This window comes from Pseudophryne corroboree, chromosome 2 (genome assembly GCF_028390025.1).
Source record: "Pseudophryne corroboree isolate aPseCor3 chromosome 2, aPseCor3.hap2, whole genome shotgun sequence".
Taxonomy (NCBI): domain Eukaryota; kingdom Metazoa; phylum Chordata; class Amphibia; order Anura; family Myobatrachidae; genus Pseudophryne; species Pseudophryne corroboree.
The window spans coordinates 452,067,861-452,085,004 of NC_086445.1; the positions used below are offsets into that span (position 1 = coordinate 452,067,861).

Below are 17,144 nucleotides of genomic sequence, written 5' to 3' on the forward strand. Positions count from 1 at the left end.
GAGTTAACAGGAAAGTATTGAGTCTACCTTTGAAGGATTCTATTTGTTGAGGCCTTTCGCACAGTGCGGTGAAGTGAGTTCCATAGAGTTGGAGCCGCATGACTAAAAGCTCGACCCCTAGATGAATTATGGGACATTCTAGGTAAACCACAAAATACCTAGGTATTCTAGGTATACCACAACATACCAGGATAACTTCTTATAATTAAATTAGGAGTTAAATGCAACATCATCAGATGAAGACTCAGTCATGTTTTTGGCAGATATTTTTTGAATACCTGATATTCATTCTGCTGGGCATACACTGTACAATGACAGTTGACCATTTGTTCCCAACTGTGGAAAACGTACAAAAAAATATTATTCAGACAAATTGGTTAAATCCATGATTTAACCAATTTGTCTGAACAACAGATTTTGGTCAATTTCCAGTCTTTGGTAGCAAATGGTCGACTGTCATTTGCTCTCATCCATTACCAGATTTTAATTCCAACCAATCAGATCCGGCAGATCATCTGCCAGATAACTGTATACTGTATGCCCAGCTTTAGTTACGTGTAAGCATGGAAACAAACTGTGAACTGTTGTGAAATGTTGCTGAGCATTTATTCCTAATGCATATTTGAAATGGCAGCAATAGCCATGTCTGAGTCTTCATCTGCCAGTTTTAGGCAGAAGTCCTTTCAAGTATGAGGAAGTTTCCAGAAAGTTCTAGCACCAAATATAATGATTTAAATAAGTGAAATATTGTTGGTTACCCTCTTATAGTCTATTCATACGGGTGTAGTACTGGTGACCGGCGGTCGGGAGACCGCCGGTCAGCTTACCGACGCCGGGATCCCGGCAGCATACCGACGCCTGGATCCCGGCGGGGAGGGGCGAGTGCAGCAAGCCCCTTGCGGGCTCGCTGCGCTCGCCACGCTGCGGGCTCGGTGGCGAACTGCGGTCCCCACGGGTTCTATTCCCACTCTATGGGTGTCGTGGAGACCCACGAGTGGAAATAGTCCCTGTTGGTCGGCATGCCGACCATCGGGATAGTGAGCCGTCGGGCTGATGGAGGAGGTCATGTGACTGTCGGTCAGCTGACCGGCGGTCACATGAATACCACCCATTCATACCTGTTCTAAGGAGCACTCGTGAAATCAGTTTCTCTGCTTGTGAAGTGCCTATATGATTTTTTCTAGCGTATTGCCCTAAAAGCCTTAATTCCATATATTAGAAAACAAAAGTTCATTTGCAAATACTGTAGTGTGAAAAAGTGAAATTTTAGGTTACTACAATTAGGGAACCACAAACTAATATTTTGTATGATATATTAGTTCACATATTATAGAAGTAATTGATTGTAGGCTGGATAGGCATGACTGTAACATCACAAATGTTTTCATCATAGGTTTTAGTACAGTACAGAGTTTAAACACTGCTTAAATGGGTACTGAGGGCTCACTATCTAGTTAGTGAAGCCTGGGTCTGGGAGCCTATACCTTTCTATTAACCTAGTTATGCATTTGTGAATCTTTTTTATGTATATTCTCCATTAAATATATCATCTATTTTCTCATTTGGGTTTTCTTTGTACAATAATGAGAGTTTACATCACATTCATATTTTCTAACAGGCCTCTCTCAGAGATCTGTATTGAGCCAACACCACAAATAGGTAAGTGATACTATAGATACCAGCTATGTGAATGCTTGAGTACCCCCAATAATTGTACTGTAACTAACCAGGTCTGTGCGTGACATTTTTACGTTTTATAAGGCTTTGTGGGACCATAACTTTTATAGGTTGACCTCTATGGGGACAATTAAATTGTGGGCAAAGTGTGCAAATTGGCGTGGCGTTTAAACTCCGACATCAGCACTGAATCTTGAACCCTTCGGCTGGGTAGATGTATTCACGCGCAGTTGAATTACTCCTATGGAGGTTATCAAATTGGGCACAAGGTTTTGCCCGCAAAACAAAAAGTGTGAACTTCATGCCCAATTTTAGATTACAGTGGGTATGCACACTCCAGATTCCCACAGTATTCAAAAAAATTTTTTAAATGCATGCAGCGTTCTTTGCTTTGAAAACCCTGTGGTGCAATAAAAAGACATCTGATACTTACCGGTCTGGTGGTCTTCATGGCTCCAAGTCCCCTACCCTTCATCTTTTCACTGGGGATGTTGTTGCTGGGAGATGTAGTTCTCCCTGCTGCCGCCTCTGGACACACATGGGGGGAGGGTCACAACTACACACCGAGGGTCACACACCTGCTCTGGGCAACACACATTCACACATACTTACACACACTGCTACAGAAGAACGGATCCCAACATGATGGAGGAAGTAGACACCACGTGTGAGTAATTTAAAGACTAATTAAGCTAAATGGATACTCTAATTGCTTAATTAGTCATTAGGGTGGTGCCATAACGGTGCCAGAGCAAATCCCAATGACTTTTCCTAAAAATAACAATTTTAGAAAAAAATCAGACTTGCTCTGGAGGAGCAAGAAAAAAGGCGCAGTGATTTATATAGGAAATACCCCACGCCGCGGTTTTCTTCAAAACTCTTTTTTATCTTTTTTTTTTTGTGTGTATATTTATAATGATAATGATGCAGACCTTTGCTTCAGTGTAGCCTGCCTTCCCAATATAAATGCTATATATGATACCACATTATGGTGCTAAGTGCCACAATAATGTACTATTACAATGCAGGTCTGCAAACCCTTCAAACAGATTACTTGCAAGCTTGGAGTCTGCATCACAGCAATGTACAGTACATAAACATTATTTAATCAAAACCACAAAAATGCAAGAGAATCAGTAGCAAATAAAGTCAAATGAAAGATTGTCAAACTACAGTGTCTGTTCTGACTTGCTGCTACCTACAGATAGCAAAGGGCTGTATTTCCTACAGCAGGCATTCCCAACCTCTGACCTCAAGGCACACTAAGGGGTAAATGCAGGTTTGGACTGGCCCATATGGGCACAGGGGAAACCCCCGGTGGGTCCCACATCCTTTCCTAGGAATCATCTTCTACACTGTGCACTTGAATTATGCATTATACTTATGTTACCGTATACTGCACTGGACTATAGGGTTTTTTTCTACAGTGCATTGCTGTTATTAATCTGGTACATTATCATACATGCACTAGCAATATTTTCTGTACTTTACTATTCTATTTACTCTAATGGTTAGCCAAACCACTGTGGTCGCTGGCCACACCCCCTCTAGGGACTGGCCACCCCCCTAAACATGGGCCCCTATAAATGCATTCCCCAGTGGGCCCTTCATGCCCCAGTCCGACACAGGGTATATTTACTAAAGGTCGATTTTGAGCGATTTCAGAATGATAAAAATTGATTGTAATCGATGTTGGGCTTCCTGGGCTAAAACTCACATTTACTAACATTTAAAAAAAAAAACCTGTTAGTAAATGTGTGTTTTAACCCTGGAAGCCCAACATTGATTAAGATCGATTTCAATAGATCTGAAATCAATCAAAATCGACTTTTAGTAAATATACCCCTAACAGTACAGGTCTTAGTGATATCCAGACTTCAGCATAGATGGTTAAATCAAAATAACTGAGGTACTAATTAAGTCACCTTTAATCAAGCATGGCCATCCCTAAAACCTGTACTGTTAATATGCCTTGAGGACCGAAGTTGGGAATGCCTCTGCTAGAACACTGGGGGGTCATTCCGACCTGATCGTAATTTAGCCCAGCTACGATCACTGACACTGACATGCGGGGGGATGCCCAGCACAGGGCTAGTCCGCCCCGCATGCCAGGCCCGGCCCCACCGCACAAGTACAAAAGCTGGGCGATGCTTTTGTACTTATAGAGTAACTCCCAGCCAGCGCAGCTCCTGCGGCTGGCCGGGAGTTACTTGTCGCTGCCATCGTGCCGCCCAGCGACCGCCTCTGCCTGTCAATCAGGCAGAGGCGATCGCATGCGCAGTTCTGACCCGATCGCACCGCTGCAAAAAACTGCAGCGTGCAATCGGGTTGGAATGACCCCCACTGTTTTTCAAACTTGGTCCTCAGGACCCCAAACAGTGCACATTATCCAGGTCACTTAGAAAGTGCACATGTGACACTGACACATTTTAAGATCTACAGGTGGAACTAATTATTTCACTTCTGTTTCTGTGTGGAGTCCTGGAAAACATGAACTGTTTAAAGGCCTGATGGCCGAGTTTGAGGGCCTAGAAGAGAATACAAAGGAAAAAAATAATAGGGGAGCTTGGTTTTAGAGCAGAGAATGTGGTTGCACTAATGAACCAACACATACACAAAACAATAGGAAAAATTAGGTATCCGGATGATTGACAGTGTATTGGTCGACACAATATGCATTAGGTCAATGGGTACAAAAGGTTGACAGGTTAATGTTCGACACATGTTTTCTCAACATTTGCTTGATTTACTATCCACATGGACATCTAATGGGAATAGTAACCTGTGGTGAGTGGAGTGGAGCGTGGTGAGCACAAGCGTACCTGTTTGTACTGATGGAGGTCACATAGCATGAAATATCCAAGATTTGGCCTAAAAAACTAAAATAAATGTGTCAACCATTTGTGTGTTGACCATTGTCATGTCAACCTTTTGTTCCTATCAACACTTCATCATGTCAACCTTTTGTACCGTTCGATGTAATGCATGTCGACCATTTGGTGTCGGCCTAATGAATGTCGACCATAACATTGTCGATCCATTGATCCACACCTGAAAATTTAATAGATTTACTTATTAATTGTCATAAAATATTTTGCTTATATCAAATTTTAACTCCTAACTCAGGTCAAATAAGGGAGGCGTTTAAAAGGAATTATCACATTCTTATAATCACATTATCGTACAATAATATTCTAAAATCAGTACTACCAGAGACATCTATAACAATAATTAAGTGAAGTGATGCATTTAAAAATAAACATGTAACCTCTTTGAAAACAAAATGTAACAGAAGACAGGAAAACCGTACGGCTGCGTCATATGTAGCAGAAACTGATGCGTAACATGCCATTATGGTGTAAACAAATCTGATGACATTAAAGTGAAAGGAGAAGTGTTCAAAGTCAACTCCTTGGCATCCTTGGAGATATAAGTGAGTGTGATTGCGCCCTGCAGTACGTAGGTCACACCACAAGACTATGCACAAGATTTTTGGAACATCAACAAAATATTTGACATATATAGCTAATCTAGATATTGTAAAATAACCTATAGTGCCCCCATTTTATTTTGCTATTTAATCAATCCTGCAATAGCCAGCTGGCAAGCTTAAATACACAGTAAATGATCATTGTGGGGTGGAATGTGAGCAAGGGCGTAGCTACCATTGGTGCAGGGAGTGCAGCTGCTATGGGGGCCAGAGCAGAGAGAAGCCCATCTTCCCTGTCACAGTTACATGTGTTATATATATTTTTCACTATTTGATGGTACACACGGGCTCTTACAAACTTTCGCCTTGGGGCCTACAATATACTTTCTCTATCGTCCTAGTGGATGCTGGGGTTCCTGAAAGGACCATGGGGAATAGCGGCTCCGCAGGAGACAGGGCACAAAAAGTAAAGCTTTTCCGATCAGGTGGTGTGCACTGGCTCCTCCCCCTATGACCCTCCTCCAGACTCCAGTTAGATTTTTGTGCCCGGCCGAGAAGGGTGCAATTCTAGGTGGCTCTCATAAAGAGCTGCTTAGAGAAAGTTTAGCTTAGGTTTTTTATTTTACAGTGATTCCTGCTGGCAACAGGATCACTGCAGCGAGGGACTGAGGGGAGAAGGAGTCAACTCACCTGCGTGCAGGATGGATTGGCTTCTTGGCTACTGGACATCAAGCTCCAGAGGGACGATCACAGGTACAGCCTGGATGGTCACCGGAGCCGCGCCGCCGGCCCCCTTGCAGATGCTGAAGACAGAAGAGGTCCAGAATCGGCGGCTGAAGACTCCTGCAGTCTTCTAAAGGTAGCGCACAGCACTGCAGCTGTGCGCCATTTTCCTCTCAGCACACTTCACACGGCAGTCACTGAGGGTGCAGGGCGCTGGGAGGGGGGCGCCCTGGGAGGCAAAATGAGTACCTATAAAGGCTAAAAATACCTCACATATAGCCCTAGAGGCTATATGGAGATATTTAACCCCTGCCTGATTTCTCAAAATAGCGGGAGACGAGCCCGCCGGAAAAGGGGCGGGGCCTATCTCCTCAGCACACGGCGCCATTTCCTCTCACAGCTCCGCTGGTCAGGACGGCTCCCAGGTCTCTCCCCTGCACTGCACTACAGAAACAGGGTAAAACAGAGAGGGGGGGCAAATTTATGGCGATATTTTTATATAACAAAGCAGCTATAGGGGAGCACTTATTATAAGGCTATCCCTGATATATATATAGCCCTTTTGGTGTGTGCTGGCAAACTCTCCCTCTGTCTCCCCAAAGGGCTAGTGGGTCCTGTCTTCATTAGGAGCATTCCCTGTGTGTCTGCTGTGTGTCGGTACGTGTGTGTCGACATGTATGAGGACGATATTGGTGTGGAGGCGGAGCAATTGCCAAATATGGGGATGTCACCTCCTAGGGGGTCGACACCAGAATGGATGCCTTTATTTATGGAACTACGGGATAGTGTCAACACGCTAAAGCAGTCGTTTGACGACATGAGACGGCCGGACAATCAATTAGTGCCTGTCCAGGCGACTCAAACACCGTCAGGGGCTGTGAAACGCCCTTTGCCTCAGTCGGTCGACACAGACCCAGACACAGGCGATGACTCCAGTGGTGACGGTGACGAATCAACCGTATTTTCCAGTAGGGCCACACGTTATATGATTTTGGCAATGAAGGAGGCGTTACATTTAGCTGATACTACAGGTACCACTAAACAGGGTATTATGTGGGGTATGAAAAAACTACCTATAGTTTTTCCTGAATCAGAAGAACTAAATGACGTGTGTAATGAAGCGTGGGTTGCCCCTGATAAAAAGCTGATAATTTCAAAGAAATTATTGGCATTATACCCTTTCCCGCCAGAGGTTAGGGAGCGCTGGGAAACACCTCCTAGGGTGGACAAGGCGCTAACACGCTTATCTAAACAAGTGGCGTTACCCTCTCCTGAGACGGCCGCACTTAAAGATCCATCAGATAGGAGGATGGAAAATATCCAAAAAAGTATATACACACATGCAGGTGTTATACTACGACCAGCTGTAGCAACTGCCTGGATGGGCAGTGCGGGGGTAGTTTGGTCAGAATCCCTGATTGAAAATATTGATACCCTGGACAGGGACAATATTCTACTGTCGTTAGAACAAATAAAGGATGCATTTCTTTATATGCGTGATGCACAGAGGGATATATGCACACTGGCATCACGGGTAAGTGCTATGTCCATTTCGGCCAGAAGAGCTTTATGGACGCGACAGTGGACAGGCGATGCGGATTCAAAACGGCATATGGAAGTTTTACCGTATAAGGGGGAGGAGTTATTTGGAGTCGGTCTATCAGATTTGGTGGCCACGGCTACAGCCGGGAAATCCACCTTTCTACCTCAAGTCACTCCCCAACAGAAAAAGGCACCGACTTTTCAACCGCAGCCCTTTCGTTCCTTTAAAAATAAGAGAGCAAAGGGCTATTCATATTTGCCACGAGGCAAAGGTCGAGGGAAGAGACAGCAACACGCAGCTCCTTCCCAGGATCAGAAGCCCTCCCCGGCTTCTACAAAAGCCTCAGCATGACGCTGGGGCTTCTCAAGCGGACTCGGGGACGGTGGGCGGTCGTCTCAAAAATTACAGCGCGCAGTGGGCTCACTCGCAAGTAGATCCCTGGATCCTGCAGATAATATCTCAGGGATACAGGTTGGAATTAGAGACAGATCCACCTCGCCGTTTCCTGAGGTCTGCTTTACCAACGTCCCCCTCCGAAAGGGAGACGGTGTTGGAAGCCATTCACAAGCTGTACTCTCAGCAGGTGATAGTCAAGGTACCTCTTCTGCAACAAGGGAAGGGGTATTATTCCACTCTTTTTGTGGTACCGAAGCCGGATGGCTCGGTAAGGCCTATTCTAAATCTGAAGTCCTTGAACCTGTACATAAAGAAGTTCAAGTTCAAAATGGAGTCACTCAGAGCAGTGATAGCGAACCTGGAAGAGGGGAACTTTATGGTATCCTTGGACATCAAGGATGCGTATCTCCACGTTCCAATTTACCCCTCACACCAGGGGTACCTCAGGTTCGTTGTACAAAACTGTCACTATCAGTTTCAGACGCTGCCGTTCGGATTGTCCACGGCACCTCGGATCTTTACAAAGGTAATGGCCGAGATGATGATTCTTCTTCGAAGAAAAGGCGTATTAATTATCCCATACTTGGACGATCTCCTAATAAGGGCGAGGTCCAGAGAACAGCTAGAGATGGGATTAGCACTGTCTCAAGAAGTGCTAAAACAGCACGGGTGGATTCTGAATATTCCAAAATCCCAGTTAATGCCGACAACTCGTCTGCTGTTCCTAGGGATGATTCTGGACACGGTTCAGAAAAAGGTTTTTCTCCCGGAGGAAAAAGCCAAGGAGTTATCCGAGCTTGTCAGGAACCTCCTAAAACCAGGAAAGGTGTCTGTACATCAATGCACAAGAGTCCTGGGAAAAATGGTGGCTTCTTACGAAGCGATTCCATTCGGCAGATTCCACGCAAGAATTTTCCAAAGGGATCTGTTGGACAAATGGTCAGGGTCGCATCTTCAGATGCACCTACGGATAACCCTGTCTCCAAGGACAAGGGTGTCTCTTCTGTGGTGGTTGCAGAGTGCTCATCTATTGGAGGGCCGCAGATTCGGCATACAGGATTGGATCCTGGTGACCACGGACGCCAGCCTGAGAGGCTGGGGAGCAGTCACACAAGGAAGAAACTTCCAGGGAGTATGGACGAGCCTGGAAACGTCTCTTCACATAAACATTCTGGAACTAAGAGCAATATACAATGCTCTAAACCAGGCAGAACCTCTGCTTCAGGGAAAACCGGTATTGATCCAGTCGGACAACATCACGGCAGTCGCCCATGTGAACAGACAGGGCGGCACAAGAAGCAGGAGGGCAATGGCAGAAGCTGCAAGGATTCTTCGCTGGGCAGAGAATCATGTGATAGCACTGTCAGCAGTGTTCATCCCGGGAGTGGACAACTGGGAAGCAGACTTCCTCAGCAGACACGATCTTCACCCGGGAGAGTGGGGACTTCATCCAGAAGTCTTCCACATGCTGGTAACCCGTTGGGAAAGACCAATGGTGGACATGATGGCGTCTCGCCTCAACAAAAAACTGGACAGGTATTGCGCCAGGTCAAGAGATCCGCAGGCAATAGCTGTGGACGCGCTGGTAACGCCTTGGGTGTACCAGTCGGTGTATGTGTTTCCTCCTCTGCCTCTCATACCAAAAGTATTGAGAATTATACGGCAAAGAGGCGTAAGAACGATACTAGTGGTTCCGGATTGGCCAAGGAGGACTTGGTACCCGGAACTTCAAGAGATGATCACGGAAGATCCGTGGCCTCTACCTCTAAGGAGGGACTTGCTTCAGCAGGGTCCCTGTCTGTTTCAAGACTTACCGCGGCTGCGTTTGACGGCATGGCGGTTGAACGCCGGATCCTAAAGGAAAGAGGCATGCCGGAAGAAGTCATTCCTACTTTGATTAAAGCAAGGAAGGAAGTAACCGTGCAACATTATCACCGAATTTGGCGAAAATATGTTGCGTGGTGCGAAGATCGGAGTGCTCCGACGGAGGAATTTCAACTGGGTCGATTCCTACATTTCCTGCAATCAGGATTGTCAATGGGTCTCAAATTGGGATCTATTAAGGTTCAAATTTCGGCCCTGTCGATTTTCTTTCAAAAAGAATTGGCTTCAGTCCCTGAAGTCCAGACCTTTGTTAAGGGAGTGCTGCATATACAGCCTCCTGTGGTGCCTCCAGTGGCACCGTGGGATCTAAATGTGGTTTTGGACTTCCTAAAATCTCATTGGTTTGAACCACTAAAAAAGGTGGATTTGAAATATCTCACATGGAAAGTGACCATGCTTCTAGCCCTGGCTTCTGCCAGGAGAGTGTCAGAATTGGCAGCTTTATCTTACAAAAGCCCATATCTGATTTTCCATTCGGACAGGGCAGAACTGCGAACTCGTCCGCATTTTCTCCCTAAGGTGGTGTCAGCATTTCATCTGAACCAGCCTATTGTAGTGCCTGCGGCTACAAGTGACTTGGAGGACTCCAAGTTACTGGACGTTGTCAGAGCATTAAAAATATATATTGCAAGGACAGCTGGAGTCAGAAAATCTGACTCGTTGTTTATATTGTATGCACCCAACAAGATGGGTGCTCCTGCGTCTAAGCAGACGATTGCTCGTTGGATCTGTAGCACAATCCAACTTGCACATTCTGTGGCAGGCTTGCCACAGCCTAAATCTGTAAAGGCCCACTCCACAAGGAAGGTGGGCTCATCTTGGGCGGCTGCCCGAGGGGTCTCGGCATTACAACTTTGCCGAGCAGCTACGTGGTCAGGGGAGAACACGTTTGTAAAATTTTACAAATTTGATACTCTGGCTAAGGAGGACCTGGAGTTCTCTCATTCGGTGCTGCAGAGTCATCCGCACTCTCCCGCCCGTTTGGGAGCTTTGGTATAATCCCCATGGTCCTTTCAGGAACCCCAGCATCCACTAGGACGATAGAGAAAATAAGATTTTACTTACCGATAAATCTATTTCTCGGAGTCCGTAGTGGATGCTGGGCGCCCATCCCAAGTGCGGATTATCTGCATAAGTTGTACATAGTTATTGTTAACTAATTCGGGTTATTGTTAAAGGAAGCCATCTTTCAGAGGCTCCGCTGTTATCATACTGTTAACTGGGTTTAGATCACAAGTTGTACGGTGTGATTGGTGTGGCTGGTATGAGTCTTACCCGGGATTCAAAATCCTCCCTTATTGTGTACGCTCGTCCGGGCACAGTACCTAACTGGAGTCTGGAGGAGGGTCATAGGGGGAGGAGCCAGTGCACACCACCTGATCGGAAAAGCTTTACTTTTTGTGCCCTGTCTCCTGCGGAGCCGCTATTCCCCATGGTCCTTTCAGGAACCCCAGCATCCACTACGGACTCCGAGAAATAGATTTATCGGTAAGTAAAATCTTATTTTTAGTTATGCCCCTAGACCTGCTCACTGTAATGTGGTATAACATGAACTGGAGGGCATTATAATGTGGCATAATATGAATTGGGACACTATAATGTGGCACTATATGAACTTGGGACACTGTATGTCATAATGTGAATTGAGGGTGCTGTGTTGCATAATGTCTACTGGCAGCCTCACAGTGTGACATAATATTAACTGTGGTTAATAAAATAAACTAGGGCACTACTATGGGGCATAACTTTAACTAAGGGACTACTATGGTTCATAAAATTAACTAGGGCACTATTATGGGACGTACCATTAATAATTGCTGAAAAGAAGTGTCTCTAGAAGCATTGGGACAAATGTTGCTATGAGGCCCACAAAGTTTTGGCTACACCTCTGAATGTGAGGGTAGAATAGTGTTCAGCTGGGTTTATAAGGAACATTATACAGTACATGTGGGAAGGGGGCATATTAGTTTGGACAGAAACAGGGTTGGACTGGCCCACAGGGGGGCAGGAGGGGTGGGGGGTGAAGGGGCCTTCCTCTAGGGATCAGACTGTGCACTTGAATTATACATTACATATGTTACATTATACTGCACAGGACTATGCTGTACTTTTGACAATGCATGGCTGTTATTAATCTGGTACATTATCATGAATGCACTAGCAGCATTTACTATATATATTTATCAAGGGGCCCAGACCATATACTAATGGTTAGCCAAGCCTCTAAACATGGGCCCCTATCAAGAATTGTTTAACTGTATTGTATAACAGGTCTCTGTCATGTCCCTAACTACTAGTTGTGCTATTCAGTACTGCCCTGGCATATATCTAAGCATTCTGTGTAATAATTGTAATAAACTGAGTTCTGGCTTACATACAGTAAACTGGATCTATTTTCTATTGCAGAAAAAGACAGTCTTGCTCCCAAGCGGAAAAAGAAGAGAATTTCTGAGGGAAACTCTGTATCCTCAACATCATCCAGCTCTTCATCATCCTCATCTTCTTCCTCTTCAAATGTAGATCCTATCTCCTCAGCACATCCAATGTCACTAGTGGTATGTGTATACGTTCTTTACTGCATTCTTTATCCATTGCTGGCAAAGATGCTTGAACTTCATATTTAAAGCACTGTAATAAATAAAAATAGGGTGAAACATTTCTTGGGTACTAGACTCACCATATACGCACTATACACTATGGGCCTGATTCCTTCTCTTGTGTACACCATGCGTCTGAATGAGCAAGAACTGAGGCGCCCACTATGAGCGTCTTCAGGCATTCAGATATCACTTGGTGCAGATTATCTGTCTGAATATGGCCCCTATGTGACCGATTCTGCATATCTGTACACCATAGGTTCTCAAACTCTGCCCTCAGTGCCCAAACAGTTCATGTTTTCCAGGTCTGATCACAGATTCACAATTTAAATAATTAGCTCCACCTGTGGAAAACGTGATCTGTTTGGGGTCCTAAGGACCGAGTTCGAGAACCACTTCTGTACAAAACCACATGCCTGTGACACGCCCATAAGACGGAACATCATCGTGCTTAGCCACATCCCTGATATCGCCCAGGAACACCCAGTAAATTTTCAGAATATTTCTTTGTGTCTTTCTTGCACCTCAGTCGCAACTCCTACTGTGTATGGAATCTGGACGCAAAAAACTAAATTGCTCCACTACATCCACCATTGCCTCTGCATCCGACTCAAAATCATGCCCTGTGCGTGTGCTTGTATACAAAGGAGGAGTTAGTGTGCCACATGACATATGAGCATTTAAAAAAATGCTTTTACACATAAGAAAAGATCTATGTAAAGTGCATCATGTCAGCGTATTGTGCTACTTACATTTTACAGAATAAAACCGCTCCAGGTGGCACTTAAATAATGTGCAAAGCAAAGGCTCAGTAAAATGTGTATGTGTGTACACTTAATGCTAATAGATGTATTCCTTTATGAGTGGGGGAACATAGGCTCTTTGTAATCTCTCAAAAAATAAGGAGCTGGAAATTGCTTAGACATGCCTTTACATCAGAGAGCATGTATTGAACGCATTTAGCGCTTGCAGGTTGCTGCAATCTCAGACTCGATGGAATGCCCAAACGCTCAATAGGCTAGTAATCACAGAGTAAAGGGGAGGGGGCTGGACTGCACACCCTAATTTTAAACATGAGGAGTTACCTTGCTGAGACTTATAGTGTCATACAGAAAAAAGGAAAATGCAGATGCACACTTAAGCACTAAGAACACTGGTAATCAGAACAATTATAATAAACTCTAATTTAGCATGAAGTAAAATTGAGGTTCTGAGCACAATTGTGGGCAAAAATATAAGCCCACATACCATGTCAATGTATTCTCATCAGGTAACATGCCTAATACTTACATATATAAATGTATCCAGGTCTTAACTATCGTAGTGTCCATTCTAAAATGTAGACAGCAAATGCAAGGACCCATACTAATTAAAAACTCCTAAAGGCAGGTGGGTGGGGTGCTAGTCCAGGTAGAAGGCATCTCTACCTTCAAGTGTACATACATACACAATTACAGAGTAAAAGGGGGGGTGCTGGGCAGCACACCCTAATGTTAAACTTAAAAGGTGGTACCTTGCTGAGGCTTGTAGAGCCACACACACAAAAAAGAAGAACATGCGTGTATACACTCTAAGCAATTATAATAAACTCTACAATTTAACATGGAGTAAAATTTAGGTTCTTATCACAGTTTTGGCCAAAGATGTGGGCCCTCCTATCAGGTTACGGTGACCTCATCAGGTGGGTCACTCACATCCCTAATACAGACATGTTATATAAAGGCTAGTAATCACATAAGGGTCTGGCATTCATTTTTGTAATTTGTTACCTCTTTTGAAAAAACCCAACATAGCCATGAGGTCAACTTTTGTGTTGTTCCTTTGAGTAGTACAAAACACCTATTTATCAGATTTCAGTTGTTTTTAATTTCCATAAAAAGTTAACGTATCATTTAGTATTATTAACCTTTATATAGCCCCCAAATAATATCCTTAATAGTATTTTTTTATAGGGAATGTATAATTGGGAATGTACATCACTCCTCTCCAGAGTGGAAATAACAATTTTATCATCGGTCATACATTGCAATATCCGGCCGTTTTGATTGGCCAAAGAGGCATGGGGGCTAATAGGATACCGCCCTTAGGAGGAGATGCATCAAAGCAACTAAAGAGTGGAGAATTTGAAAGGTTGCCCATAGCAAACAATTCGCTTCTACCTATCATTTTATAGAATGTATTTGATAAAAGTTAGAAGCTAGTCTCCCAACATGTGAAATAATCTCATAGACAAAATGTATAAAAACAGATGTTAATTTTCTAAATACACATTTTGATGATTGCAAGACCTGGAGTGACGCCATTTATTTCCGACCGTCTATATATATATATATATATATATATATATATTAGTGATGAGCGGATTCGGTTTAACTCGGTTCTCAAAACGGCATCTTATTGGCTCACGGATGTCACGTGTTTTGGATAGCCAATAAGATGCCGTTTTGAGAACCGAGTAAAACCAAATCCACTCATCACTAATATATATATATATATATATATATATATATAACCCAACATTGATTTTATTATTGTAGGGCTCATACCCACATTTTACTATGGGTCAGGCTATGCATTTTTACGCTCCATATAGCCCTTACTTTCCAAACATTCACATATGCCTTATTTCACCATGCAATCAAAATAAATATATTTTTGGGTATAATTTTGCAATAACACATATATACAGGTTGGGTATGGGATACCCGAAGAGGGGAGACTGGCGGGCAGAATACTGACAGGTGGGACAAATTGAACTAGCCCTAACTCTAACCATAACCCTGACCCTCCCTCCTTGCAGCGTAAACCTTGCACCCTCCCCCCACCGGGCATCCTAACTCTAACCCTCCCCACCCCCAGCCGCCTAACCCTTACCCTCCCTTCTTGCAGCCTAACCCTCCCCGGCATATTTGCATTATGTCTGTCAGGATTCCGGTGCCGGCATTCTGAGAGGTGTCGGGATTTCAGCGCCGGCATTCTGACTGCCGGTATCCCATAGGTTGGGATGTCAACTTCATCCCATATATACAGTGTGCACACATATCTAGGTGGTGCACACTTGTCTTTTTTGTAAGGTCCCACTTATTTCTGGTTCTCTAACTTCAGCAGGTAATTGAGAAATATTGTGTCTCAAACATGTCTTCAGGGTGAAGCTACTGTATCAGAGCAGAACAACAAACTTGTATATCTCACATTGTAACATTGTTCTTCTTTGTTCCAGCAATGGCCCATGTATATGTTGGACTACGGGGGTGTGAATATGCAGAATATGCAGATTCCTGGTCAAATGAACTACTAAGTGGAAGTTAGGCGGACATATGTAATTATTGTATAAAGAAATGTATATGACAATATGTAACAATGCCTTTTAGTTTTTATTTTCAATAATTTTTACAGTATGTTTCTGTCATTCAAGACGGCCTTTTTAGAATAAAATGTGTTGCCTTGTTCTGATCTGGATTCTTGGTATTATTTATATGTATAGCTGTATATTGTTTATTATATGCTGTATGTATTATGTATAGAAACAATTAGCAGTGTTAAATCTCATGCCATTTAGGGATGATTCACAATCCGATTAGCAGGATACTCTTTACACATCGGCATTCGTCCACAAGCGCATTGCTATAAACACCACATGATCAAAGGCTCTCAGACTACTTTCACATAAATACAAAACTACAGATTGTGAAATAATATTGTAAACCTTTATGTAGCACAAGCGTATTGTGCAGTGGTTTACCAAGAATGTAAACTCATTCACATCGGTCCCTGTCCCAGTGGAGCTTGCTGTATACATTCTCTACCAATTTGACAATAAATCTATAGTCCTCATAGGGGGTGTAGTATGGTATGCCGGCGGTCGGGCTCCCGGCGACCAGCATACCGGTGCCGGGAGCCAGACCGCCGGCATACCGACAGTGTGGCGAGCGCAAATGAGCCCCTTGCGGGCTCGCTGCGGGCACGGTGGCGTGCTACGCACGCCACGCTATTTTGTACTCCCTCCAGGGGGGTCGTGGACCCCCACGAGGGAGAATAAATGCCGGCTGTCGGGATTCCGGCGCCGGTATACTGTGCGCCGGGGTCCCGACAGACGGCATACTGAAGACCACCCCTCATAGGTACAGAGTACAGCTTTCCTGTGTGTCTAATCTTCACCTGGGTGTCCTGCCATTACAGACATTTTTTCAGTACCCTTGAACATCACAGCAAGTACGCCTGGTGGTTACTGGCACTCAAGCATACCCTGCCAATGTTTTGCTGTCAATGTTTTACTGGGATGTGTAGAACCACAGAAGCTGGATTGCCATGGTTGCAACCCACTGTTATAGAGTATTTTCATAGAAGCAATACTGATATTCAGATGGCAGGTGGTGTTTTGGACTCCACTGTGCTTCCTTGCAGACTGCTATACTGGGTAGTACACATGCACTTAGGCTTCAGTCACTCGGGAGGGTGGGCTAGGTTTCTGAATATTTTTTTCTAGAGGGTATTGAATTATACTTACAAATAACAGATTTGGTTTAACTATTTAACTGGCTAATAATTTTTCCAAAAAACGCTCAGACTTTGTCATTTTTTTATGATTGAATTAGGTTAAAAATATCTATTTAAAACTATCCAATACGATTTTATTTTTTTTAAAAAGCACACAAAAAAGTTATTTTGAAACTTTGGTACAAACGTTGATGGTGGGAAAATCACGATCATTGATGGTCAGAGCATTGCGTCCATTGCATCTTTGCATTTTTGGCGTCAGCTGCTCGCTGTAGCCCCTGGGGGTCAAGAGGGAAGGTAAGGGGCTGCATTTTAACATTCCCTAGCGGCTGGTGGGTGCTGCCGGGCATGGCAGGCACAAAGGGGAGGGAACCAGGAAGCAGAGGGACCATGAGGT

The 17,144-nt window shown here is 44.1% G+C and overlaps 1 protein-coding gene across 5 annotated transcripts in view; it reads left to right on the forward strand.

Annotated features, from left to right (window-relative positions):
• GTF2IRD1 (GTF2I repeat domain containing 1) overlaps positions 1 to 15,704 on the forward strand; it is a 191,923-nt gene extending 176,219 nt beyond the window's left edge. For all 5 annotated transcript variants that reach the window (XM_063953724.1, XM_063953725.1, XM_063953726.1 and 2 more), the window contains exons 25-27: positions 1,619 to 1,659; positions 12,060 to 12,208; positions 15,471 to 15,704. In XM_063953724.1, coding sequence (XP_063809794.1) covers positions 1,619 to 1,659; positions 12,060 to 12,208; positions 15,471 to 15,548 — 268 coding nt within the window. In that variant the 3' untranslated portion in view covers positions 15,549 to 15,704. The remainder of the gene's footprint in view (positions 1 to 1,618; positions 1,660 to 12,059; positions 12,209 to 15,470) is intronic.
• Positions 15,705 to 17,144: the final 1,440 nt, after the last annotated feature.